At 34.6% G+C, this 13,261-nt stretch overlaps 1 protein-coding gene across 1 annotated transcript; it reads right to left on the bottom strand.

Moving 5' to 3' along the window:
- Nucleotides 1-216: 216 nt before the first annotated feature.
- On the bottom strand, nt 217-8,909 carry LOC130796911 (L-galactose dehydrogenase). Its single transcript, XM_057659344.1, has 5 exons — nt 8,456-8,909; nt 1,913-2,141; nt 1,535-1,834; nt 805-933; nt 217-567 (listed from the first exon to the last, which is right to left on the bottom strand). Exons 1-5 carry the CDS (start codon nt 8,764-8,766, stop codon nt 436-438), a joined length of 1,101 nt encoding a protein of 366 aa, XP_057515327.1. The 5' UTR covers nt 8,767-8,909; the 3' UTR covers nt 217-435.
- Between the last annotated feature and the right edge of the window lie 4,352 nt (nt 8,910-13,261).

Here is a 13,261-nt window from a genome sequence, read left to right as displayed (position 1 = left end):
CTCAGTTTTTGGAATAGTTTGAATTTTCGGTTATTCAATTCATTTTTTTATTTTTTTCGCTCAGCTTTTTCAAAAATTCAAAAATTGGTTTAGCAAATATAGAGGTGGATGTTTAACCCATATTATACTAATATTTCAAATTCGCCCTTTTCTCTAGGCTCTATGGAAGCGATTAGAGAAAAAAAAACATCTATTGTTGATAGACAAACATCAGAATAACAAAATCAAATGTGTTTTATTTTCTTTTCAGAGTGTTGTTTCCACAGACACCTACATGATTTGGAGTGACAATTGACAATTTTGTTCACTCCAATGAAATTTCACTGAAAATTCAGAAACTGCCTTTCTAAATTCTAACGTGTATTTGGTATTATGAAACAATTGTAACTGAGGAATATTAGCCAGCAAACCTATAAATACTGCTTGTAAACAGTTTCAGGTTTTTTGGATACCACTGGGCCAAGTCTGATTCTTAATAGGCTTCAAAATGTTTTCAACTTCTGCAAAACTTTTCTCATCCTTTCCTACAGCTTCGAGTTCCAAAGCCGCAGCGACATTTTCCTCCACCTGAAATGTTCAAAGGAAAAACAAAACTATAATCTGAAGGGGAAATCTCATTGAGAAACCACAAAAGTTCGAGAAAAGATCAAACACAAGGGGAAAATTTTTTCAAATCACATGTTTTTGATGTAGCTTATCTGGCTGATTATGTATTGATAGTTCTTATGCATGCTTCAAACCGTAAAAAGTTTATCTACGTTAGAAAATGATAGGGAAAACTGAAAAGGTAATAAAACGACAGACCTGTCTAACAGAGTTCATGCCAACAAGTACAGTAGAAATGTCTTTGTTTAGCAAGCTGTATTGAAGTGCCAACTTCGATATATTCTTCCCATTCTTTTTGCAGTAATCAGCTGCAGCTTTGCATGCCGCCTGTAAACAGAGGATTAAGAAACGGAAGCCATAAGATTTAATATGTAAACCCCAAAGACTATAAGTATCAGTGAGCCACCCATAGGCCATAACAAAGGCAGTGTGTATATCTTCAACGACATGGATGATAGAAAAGACTTTCCATAACTTGCCAAACGTATAGTCATATGGAATGGAATGTCTCTGCTTGTAATCAAATGTGCCAACACATGCAAGCACATCTCGCTTATATAGTCTTATTTTAGAGAAATTCTTGGCTAAATCATCAGTTAAAACAAATTTAAGGGTAAAAGCTCTACCATGGAAATTACATAACAAATTTATGAAAGAAACCATGGAAATTACATAACAAATTTATGAAAGAAACCATGGAAATTACATAACAAATTTATGAAAGAAAAACTCAAATACATTCCCATCAGGCCATCACCACCATTTAGTACCAATAACAACACCCTGTTAATGTCAATCTATTATTGTCATTGTATGCAGTCTGGACAAAGGAAAACATTCTCAATTTGTAAAATGCATCCAGTTCAAAAGAATATTAAAAGGGCATAACTAGAGAGCATCTAATCACCTAACGGCGGAAAAAACCTACCTTAATCTCAGGTGAGGCTGGATGCCACTCGGGGGGGCCATTTTCTGTATGAAGCCCCATTGAAAGAGGGGAAGCGTTGATCACTCCGACGCCTTTACTCTTCAAATACGGTAATAAATCTTCCAATGTTGAATCATTGATACAGTAATGACAGTATGACAGGACCACGTCAATTGTACCCTGAGGCACTCGGTCGAGAACATAGGTATATATATCTAAAGGAAGTCCGGTTATACCAATGAACCTAGCCTTCCCAGATTCTTTAATTTTCTGAAGGGTGGGAATTGTCTCATTGACAATCTGCAAAAGGCAAAACAAATGAGCACATAGAGAAATAAGCCAAATGGGTAGACCAAGAAAAATACTCTATTTTAGCACCTGATCAAGAGAGCCAAATTCAATATCATGACATTGTAGTATATCAACATAGTCAAGTTGTAATCTTTCTAAGCTTTCATCAATGCTCCTAGTAACCCTTTCAGCACTAAAGTCAAAGCCTTCTGCATAACGGCCACACTTCGTTGCAACAATATACTGATCTCTAGGTGCACCAAGTGCCTTCAAACACTTTCCAAGCACCCTCTCCGACAACGTTGCACCATAGTAGCTAAACAAAACAATAACCAAACCCACCAAGTAAATCATCATAAGTACAAGTCTACAACCAATTTATCTCTATTCACAAGACAAAGCAACATCATTACAAGTAAATACTCCCTCAATCCCTCCCGATTTGCAACCTTTTCTATTTTAGTTTGTTCCACTCATTTTGCGCCCTTTCACTTTTTGGTAATGGTCCTACTTTCTTTCTTTTAATCATATTCCTTATCTCTCTCCATCTTAACCCCTCGTCTTTATCATCCACTTGTTTTTTGTGTCTCCAACCCAATTTTTAGGTGCATTTTTATATGGACGGAGGGAGTATTCAATAGTATAGAGCTATAGATAGTCATTAGTCTACAAGTCAATTATAAGAAAATACACATATAAACACTGAAAACAATTTCACTCCTGAAAATAACCACAAATATTATAAGAACTTGTTAACTATGGGAATGATTCAACTCAAGCTCAAGCTCACATGAACACAAGGTCTATAAGGATTGATGACATGGCAAGTGAAGATCAGCTTACAGCCTTAGCAGCACACTCCTTGTCTTATATTTCTAGGATTATGTTTAGAAAGTTGTTAGGGAGTTTTTAGTCTTTTCAGTTCTAGTAACCAAGTTTGTTATAAGTTAGTTATAACAAACTTGTCTAGCTTATGATCTCAGTGTATATATAGGTGTTCCCTACAGCATTTGTATTTGTCTTGAATTCATTAATAAAAAAATCTTTCTCTCATGTGTTAATTCTGTTTTGTTCTTTCTTTTGGCTTGATTTTAACATGGTATCAGAGCATTGCTAGCTTTGAATCTGTTCTTCTTCGATCCTACCCTTTTTGTGGGTTTCTTGATTACTGATTCCTTCAAAGATGCATCAGTAAGCAGCCTCGCTCCTTCTTCTGTCTTGTTACTCTTTTCCATCTGCCATAGTTGGTTCTTGTTTTTTTTTTTTTTTTTTTTTTTTCTGATCCTTTCAAGCAAAAATGGCGAGCAAAGGTGATAAAAGTCAAGCACAACCATCCAAGACACAACCCCTTGATCCTACCATGAATCCAGCAGGGCCCTATTACTTGCACCCTACAGACACCGGTCTGAAAATTGTCCAAATGTTTTCACTGGTGTTGGGTTCAAGAATTGGAAAAGGTCCGTTTCTATTGCACTTTCAGGGAAAAATAAGTTGGGTTTCGTAGATGGCACAGTAAAGAGGTCCACAAGTAGAGCTGTTCTAGCCAAAGCTTGGGATAGGGTAAACGACATAGTTCTTGGTTGGCTTCTTGGAGCTGTGGATGAAAAGATTTTTGGAAGCGTTCTTTGGTTCAAGACAGCAAAGGAAGTGTGGGACAACTTAGAACAAAGATTTGGTCAGTCATCATCTGCACAATTGTTCAAAGTTCAAGAACAAAAGTAAGGCCTTCCAATCACAAGACATGTCTATAGAGGAATTTTATACACAAATGAAAGGGATGTGGGATGAAATTGATGCTCTAGATCCACTTCCTACTTGTGAATGCAATGGATGTACTTGCAATTTGACACAAAAGACTCTCAAGAGTCAACAAGGTCGTAGACTCATTCAATTCCTCATGAAGTTGGACAACAAATACCAACACACAAGAAGCATGATCTTGATGAGAAAGAAGATGCCAACAGCAGCTGAGGCATATAATATTCTGACCCAACAGCAAACACATCAAGAGTTTAGTAAGAACACTTTGAGTGAACAAAATCATGAAGTCCCTATTGCTTGCAAAGTTGAAAAGAAAAGAACCTATGATAACAGAAACTAAGTTAAAGGGGACTACAAAAACAAGAGACAAAACACACAGTTGTTTTGTGATCATTGCAAGACTCATGGACACACGATGGACAAATGCTGGAAAATTCACAGGTACCCATCAACCTTCAAGTCTAATACTTGGAAAAAAGATGAAGGGGGAACCAACAAGGCTTATATGGCTTCAAGTGATAGCATGAATCAAGGTTCCTACAGTTTTACCCAAGAACAATACAGGCGAATCTTGCAACTTCTGAATAAACAGCAACAAAGCACAGAACAGAAAGATCAAATTGCTACTGCTTCCTCTGCCCAACTTGCAGGTAATCACTGTTTTCTTGCTAAGAAATCAACAATTTGGATTATTGATACAGGGGCATCTGATCATATATGTTCAGACCCCAATTTTCTTGACACATCCAAGTCTCTAAGTAATAAAGGACACTACATAACTATAGCAGATGGTAGGCAAGTTAAAGTTGCATGTGTAGGGTCTGTGAAACTAAGAATGGTCTAATTTTGTGCAATGACCTGATATTGAGCTTACAAAGGGGTAAAATAGTATTTGTCATATTAGGAAGGACTTGGGGAATAAGTTAGGTAGCTTATTATAAATAAGAGGAATTAGGGGAGTCATTATTATCATGAAAATTGTAATACACTTGTGGGATGGGTTTTACTCATTTTAGGAGATCTCAAGCTTCTCGAATTGCTTGATCTATCTTTCTTTTACAATTTCTAGGGCTTTAATCTTTCTTTGTTCATCAATATTATGATATAATTTTACTTCTGTCCTTCTAATATTTCATTCTCAAATTTAGTGTTTAATTCAAGTAGCTAGGTCATAGCATTTTGCAAGATGTTTTATGTGTTCCTAATTTTCAATTTAACCTAATTTGTAATTTCTGTGCACAAGCTTATCACACAAACAAATTGTAAAGTTTGGTTCACAGCTAATGAATGCTATATGCAGGAGTGTTTGATGAAGAGCCCTTCTCTTCTTGGTAAGGCAAAAAATGCCCTCTACTATATGCAAGATGAAAACTACATCACACACAAATCAGAAGGAAAGATCTGTGCAACTTCTCAAACTCATAGAGATATCATATAGCAGCTGAAAATGTGGCACCTAAGATTGGGCCATCTACCCTTCACAAAGATTCGGTACATTTTTCCAAGCCTTAATGGCATTGATGCCAACAAAGAATGTTTTTGTACTGTTTGCCCCTTAGCAAAGCAAACTAGAAGTACATTTTGTAAAAGTAGCATAAAAACTACTAGTATCTTTCAATTGATACATGTTGACATTTGGGGTCCCTTGAGAGTTGAGACACCCTTCAAGAATAAAATGTAATCATTTCATTACAATGGTAGATGACTCCTCAAGATTCACTTGGGTAAAGTTCATAAGAAACAAATCTGATTTCTTAAATATGTTCAAACAATTTTATGAATTTGTTCTTCCCCAATTTGAAACAAAAATCAAGATAGTGAGAACAGACAATGCTAAAGAGCTGTCACAAGGAGACTCTATCATTTTACAATAAAAAGGGCATCATACACCAATCAAGCTGTGTACAAACCCCCCAACAAAATGGGGTTCTAGAGAGAAAGCGTAGGCACCTTTTAGAGATGGCTAGAGCCTTGCAATTTCAATCAAAGCTTCCTAAGCATTTCTGGACAGATTGCATTCAATGTGCATGTCATTTAATCAACAAAATGCCTCTTAAGGTGTTAAACAAAGCTAAACCTTTTGAAAAATTAAATGGAAAAGCACCTACATATGATATGTTCGAACCTTTTGGATGCTTATGTTTTGCATCAACTTTGAATAAGGAAAGATCAAAATTTGATCCTAGAGCAGACATGTGTGTCTTCATAGGATATGCTCAATCACAAAAAGGATATAAACTTTTTAACCTTAAAACTAAGCAAGTTTTTGTGTCAAGGGATGTATGTTTCCATAAAAAATTCTTTCCCTTCCATCAAAATAATAACACAGATTCTACACAGCAGTTTTTTTTGCCAACAAATAGTGAGCAAATCTCTACTGAAAATAGCACACAAGAGTATCAGGCACAGGACACTGGAGAATACCTTGATTATGGGAACAACAACATAAATCAAGAACAGTATCTTGACGACTTTCAGGAAGAAAATATCAGCAATATAAGTACAAAAATATTCTGATGAGCAACAAGATACACAAATCAGACCAAAAAGAACTCACAACAAACCTTCATACTTGAGTGATTATGTTTGTAACATGGTAGATTGTACTAAGATACCTAGACACAAAACTATCATGCATTACATTGAACCTACTTCTTATCAAGAAGCCAGCAAAGACCCACAATGGGTTAAAGCAATGACAGAAGAACTCAATGCTTTATCAAAAAATCAAACATGGAAAGTTGTAACCCTACCTAAAGGAAAAAAGGCCATAGGAAACAAATGGGTGTACAAAGTTAAACTCAAAGCAGATGGAAGCTTAGAGTGATTCAAAGCTAGACTAGTGGCCAAAGGATATAACCAGAAGCATGGAATTGACTTTGAAGAAACTTTCTCACCTGTTGTGAAAATGACCACAGTAAGGTGTCTTCTAGCAGTTGCAGCTAGTATAAAATGGGTTATTCACCAACTTGATATAAACAATGCCTTCCTTCATGGGGACTTACATGAAGAAGTATATATGCACATGCCTGAAGGAATACCAAATCCTAACAATAAGGTTTGCTTGCTAAAAAAGTCTTTATATGGGCTTAAACAAGCCTCAAGAGTGGCATGCAAAGCTTTTGGAGGAGTTAAGGAAACTTAAATATGAGCAATCTAAGAATGATTACTCCTTGTTCACAAAAAGAAACAACCAACGGATAACTATTCTAGTGGTGTATGTGGATGATATATTAGTTACAAGCAGTAACAAGCAGGATATCATTATCCTAAAAGAACATCTACATCATACACTGAAGATGGCATTGTCTTAACAAAAGTTTATCAAAGAACTTATTGAAAACATTCAGGACACAAAAATTAAAAGGACTATAACACCTGTTAAAAGAAAATCTAAAACTGAATTCTACAGAAGGTACTCTCTTAAAAGATCCTACATTGTATAGAAGTATTGTTGGAAAATTGAATTTTTTAACAAATACCAGACCAGACTTATCTTATACTGTTCAAAGCCTTAGTCAGTATATGCAAAAACCTAGAGAACCTCATTGGAAGGCTTTAATGCATACTCTAGGATATGTCCTTTATACAAACAAACAAGGAATTATTCTCAAAGTAAAGGATAGACTTACACTCCATGCTTATTCATATTCAGATTGGGGAGCTTGCTCAAAAACCAGAAGATCTGTATCTGGGTATATTCTGTTACTTGGTAAATCTCCTGTTAGTTGGAAATCAAAGAAACAGCATGCTGTATCCAAGTCAAGCTCAGAAGCTGAATATAGAGCAATGTCTAAGCAGGGTTGCATTCTGATATGGGTGTGGATAATCTTAAACCAGTGACACTACATTGTGACAATAACTCAGCTATACATATAGAAAAAAAATCCTGTTTTCCATGATCGCACCAAACATATAGAGATCGATTGCCACTATACAAGAGATAAGGTTTTTAGAAGGACTTCTTAAACTCTCTTATTTGCCAACTCAACAACAATTGGCTGATATACTAACGAAAATTCTTCCTTCTAATCAGTTTAAGCAACTCCTTAGCAAACTTGGAGTTTTCTCCTTGAGCACTCGTCATTTGAGGGGGGATGTTAACTATGGGAATGGTTCAACTCAAGCCTACGCTCACATGAACACAAGGTCTATAAGGATTGATGACATGGCACGTGAAGATCAGCTTCAAGAAGATCAGCTTACAGCCTTAGCAGCACACTCCTTGTCTTATATTTCTAGGATTATGTATAGAAAGTTGTTAGGGAGTTTTTAGTCTTTTCTGTTCTAGTAACCAAGTTTGTTATAAGTTAGTTATAACAAACTTGTCTTGCTTCTGATCTCAGTGTATATATAGGTATTCCCTACAGCATTTGTATTTGTCTTGAATTCATTAATAAAAAAATCTTTCTCTCATGTGTTAATTCTGTTTTGTTCTTTCTTTTGGCTTGATTTTAACAGAACTTGAGAGCATATAGCTCTAGATTGTCCAGTTGGGGAAAGAGAGGAGGGGGGATTGAGCAAGTTCAGGCAGGAATCATGTCATGGGTTCATGAGGACATTTGGGAAATATATATTCACCTCAAAGATGAAGAAAAACAACTGAAAAATCAACAATTGATTACTAAATTCATTGCAAGAACATCATGAACAACATAACAACATAAGCAACAAAAACAATGCAACCCATATCAAGTTCAAATTTTTACAATGCATCATTAAAGCTCAATATTTTGAAGGCACTATAACTTATAATTAAAATCCAAAAAATGATTATATTCAAATAATTGAAAGATTCACACCAATAATAACAAAAATGATAAATGGGTCATTGAAATTTACCAAAAAAATCGAGAAAAATAAACTTACGGAGAAGTATCAAAGAAATTGATACCCAAATTGAAAGCATTAGTAACAGTAGCAATGGCTTGTTCTTCAGAGACATCACCAAAGACTTTGCCAAGAGGAGAGGCACCAAAACCCACACAGCTTAGTTTGAGTCCAGTGTTTCCCAATTCTCTGCGCTCTAATTTTTGATTGGTTTTCATGGCAGTAATTCGGATTTTTTGAGAGAAAATTTGGGGATGAATATGGTGAAGGATATTTGAGGCGGAAATTGTAGTGATCGTGGAATTCCTTGGAATGATCAATTGTGAATTGGAGATCTGGACGAGTGGCATTGTTTTGTTTCTATCCGTTAAATGGGAGTAGCCAATATATCAAACTTTTTTAAAAAAAAAAAATAAAAACAAAGTAGGAGGTACAATTTCGATATAGGTTCGATTCTCACAATGATATTTATTTTCCGTAATTTAGATTTTAGACTATCATTCATCTCCTTTAGCAATACAAAATAGAGAGGTATATGAAGTATTTGTCATTGTTATTGTCATTCTCATCTATTTTTAAGGTACTAATGATCAAAATCTAATAATATCTTATTACATTTAGTTTTGAACATCAGAAAAAATCAGGTAACAAAAGATAAACATTGTAATCTCAAGATTATATCATTTGTATTTCTTCTGTTAAGTGTCTATAATTTTAATATTTTGAAATAAATAGGTCTAATTATAGTATCTATGATTGAAAAATATTTTTCTATTTTATTTTGAAGATATATTTTGCAAATTATGTTAATTGCAGTCAATAATTTACCTTTTAATTGCCTGTAAAAATAGGACTTATGTAGAACTTAGTTTCAATTTTATGTTTTTCAGTCTAATTACGGGCTAAATTAACCTAATTTTAACTAGAAGTAAAGCCCACTTTCTCATTATATTTAAATTTTCTGCACTAAAAGCCTTCATACATAGTAGAAGTTTGTATACCAATAATACTATAATTATGGAATAGGAGTATCAAATTGCCCAAAAAAGTACATTTCTAACAACCTACTATCTTAAAGACTTAATTAAACATCAAAAACAAAAACATCCATTTATAAAAACATCGTCACTTAAATGAAAGTGATAGTTGAACTTCTTACTACGAAAATGTTGGTTTTTTAAAATAAAAGATCATCCCTCTATATAAGTAAATAACCTAAAAAATAGTGCAATCTTTGAAAGTCTCTCACCATATTGAGGTCTCAAGATACATATTAATTAATACTTCAAAACAAATTAAGTTCGAATCTCGTTTACTTAACATGTTTTATCGGTTATAATTATATAAGATCGACCAATTAAAGTTCATATTTTAATGATGGGAAATTCTATGTGGTAATCTCGAGGTTTTGAATTTTTCACGTGGTAACAAAAATTTTTAAAAAATCCACGCGATAATCCTAAGGTTTACCGAATTGTTCTACCGTGACCTTTTTGCACATAAATCGTTAGCAAATGTTAATTTCAAAGTTTTAAGGTTGTTGTACGCTTATCTAAGCGACTTGTTTTTTCAAATTCCATCAGTTTCAACCTTTTTCCCCAAAATATAAACCCTAACTCTATTATCTTTCATCCAAATCATATTTTTCCCCTAAATTCGAATATAGTACTTGTAATGGCGAGTTAAGGTTTAAATTTTGAGGAAAAAAGTTGAAGCTGATAAAATTTGAAATGGTGACTCGCATAAATAAGTGTACAACAGCTTTAAAGCTTCAAAATTAACATTTGTTAATGTTTTCTGTGCGAAAAGGTCACAGTGAAACAATTTGTTAAACCTCAGAGTTGCCACATAAATTTTTTAAAAGTTTTGGTTACTACGTGAAAAATCCAAAACCTCAGGATTACCACGTGAAATTTTCCTTTAATGATTAATTCATCTAATGTAACTTAATTGAATTTTGTAAATCATGACTCACGAGTTAAGCCTAAACACTGGACTTTACTGCCAGTTTGGTTGTTGGTGTTAAATGATTGTGATGTAAATGGTTTGTAGTGTAAATTTTCATGAAATATACTATGTCATTAATTCTCGTGGACATGGTAGTGAAAAGATTACATAAAAAGGTTTTAATTTTGTTTATAGTTTTTCATTACCACCTACTATCACATCTATAAATAATACTTAATACATTAGAATACATTTTTGAAATAGTCAAAAGTGTGTGCATTATTTAAGACTCTCCTTATATCAAATTGTAAATATTCCAATTAAAATGAGGGTTGGATGACCTTATTGTTATGTTGTTTTTGATACTATATCATTGAATCATTAAAATATAAGTTGACGTTTGTAAATTATTAATATTTTATGTACTAATTAATAATTTATTTTTCTTTAATTTTGAGGTAGGTTAGAGAATTCCTGCTGATAAGAGGAGAGGAAATTAATCGTTTCTATAAGTGATGATGGTTTATACCCAATAGAAAAATAGAAAAATCTTTATTATAAGGCTAATTCATAATTCTTAGAATTTACTTCATTTCAACCCAATAACATTTTAATGATAGTTTATACCCCGTAGAAAGATCTTCAGCTACTATAAATAATTAAATATGGTGATGAGTATATAAATAATCAAATATACGTAGGTAGCTATAAAATGAATAAGATTCTTAATTAACTTGATACGCATTTCACATGGCCTATTGGCGGTGAAAATAAGAAACTAATGTTTTAATAGATAAGTAGTAATTATTAGTTGACAGAATTTAATTTGTTTTAATTTGGAGTATTGGAGACATATTCATCAATTCACTCAAATAATTTTCTCATATTCAAGTCAAGTTGTGTTTTTAGAAAGATAGAGAGAGTAATAACAAATTATGTTAACCAACAAATAAGAATGGAGAGAAATTATGTTAACAAACAAACAAGGGTGGAGAAAAATTGACAAATTATTTAAAGGCTTGGTGCAATTTTAAATATTATAATATTTTCCAAATAACTTTGTATTTTTAAACACTTAACATATACTACATAATTTAATATTAAGGTCCTTATTTTTTTGAGGCCCTGAGCGGTCGAACATGTTAAATATGCTCAAAACCTAGTATGCGAACAAAATAACAAGTAACTAAATTTAAAGGGAGTAAGGGATAACAAATCACCATAAAAAAAAATTTTAAAAATAAATAAATAAATTAGAAGTGTTGCAAGTAAAGGAAAGCCTAAATTTAATTGTATGCAAAAGCTTAAAATTTTAAGGGGAAACATAACCTTTTAAGGCCAGTGTTAGAACATGAAATAAACTGTCCAGTATATTTGAATTAGGGTTAGTTTAGTAGTTACATAGTAATTGGTGGTTACTTAATAGCAGTTATTTGATAGTGGTGCAGTTATGGATTGCCTTGTATAAATCAGAAACTTGTGATTGAATGAAGAGTAGTTTTCCAGAAAATAAACTCCAAAATCAGATGTTAAACCAGAAAATCATGGTATCAGAGCCGCAACGATTCTGAATCGTTTTTGCAGCTTCATCATTTACCTAATAACTTACCTGAAATTCCAAAATGGAAGAAGAACCAAGAAACGTCATAACACCAGATCAACCAGTTACGATGGGGCAAGTGTTGCAACTGATCAACCAGTTAAACACCAACAAATTACCCACCGAAAACACCAACACCCTCTCAATATCAGAGAAGCTAAAAAACCAAAATTACACAAAATGGTCCAGGCTGATGCACTTGGCCATCAGTGAACGAGGTCGTCTCAGTCACATCATCGACGACCCACCATCCAAGATCGACCCAGCGTACAGCCAATGGACCAGGAGTGACTCGATTGTTATCTCATGGATTTTGGAGAATATTGACCCAGATCTGGTAAATCAGCATCTCGATTTCCCAACAGCCAAGACATTATGGCAAGGGATTGAGACGTTATACAGCAGTGGGAGAGACGGCCTGCAAATATTCGACCTAACAGTCAAAACCAACAAAACTCAACAAGGGACAAACACAATCGAGACTTACTACAGTACACTACTCATGCTTTGGAAGGAAATAGATAGAAGACAACCTAACCCCATGAGAGATCCAGAAGACATTATCATCTACAATCAATTAACACAACAAAATCGGCTATACCAGTTCTTAGCCGGAATCAATGAGTCGTTTGACAAAGACAGAAGGGATCTTCTCCTTTTAGACCCACTCCCAATAGTGGAGGAGGCCTATCCAAGCATAAGGAGGGAAGTAATGAGGCGTCAGATCATGAAGAAGGAACCCTCCCCCGATCTTGACCCATCAAGCACAGGTGGAATTTACTCAGCAAAGGGGAAGGTGTACCGACGGGATGATGAAAAGACTCACCTGAGGTGTACCTACTGTGGTGGTACGAGGCACACAAGAAACGAGTGTTTTAAACTCGTGGGGTACCCGGAGTGGTGGCCGGATACTAAGGAAAGGGGAGAACGAAAGCCGGCTCGATTCACAGATCAAAATCGAACGGGGAAAGCAGCCATTGGATGGAGCACAGAAGGCCCAGCATCCATGGAAGACGGGGAGAAACAAGGAGAAGCTATGCATGTGAAGAAAGAGAAGCAGAGGAAGGAAGAAGGTAACAGAAAGGAGGAAGAAGAAGGAGGCGCTCTTACCTTAGGGTTCAGGGGAGAAAATGAGGGAAAAGGAGGCATCCCTCCGTTTTTTAAAGGGAAAGAGTCACGTGACTCACCTATCCCCCAAAAAAACCCTTCACCTCCTTTAAATAACCTTTCATCTTCGTTAAATTCATCGTCTTATTTTAAAGTTTTTAAAGGAGGTTGGATCTTCGATTGTGGTGCCA

Source organism: Amaranthus tricolor, chromosome 1 (assembly GCF_026212465.1).
Source record: "Amaranthus tricolor cultivar Red isolate AtriRed21 chromosome 1, ASM2621246v1, whole genome shotgun sequence".
Lineage (NCBI taxonomy): Eukaryota > Viridiplantae > Streptophyta > Magnoliopsida > Caryophyllales > Amaranthaceae > Amaranthus > Amaranthus tricolor.
The sequence above is the reverse complement of the archived record's forward strand: the minus strand, read 5'-3'. Positions and strand labels throughout refer to the sequence as shown.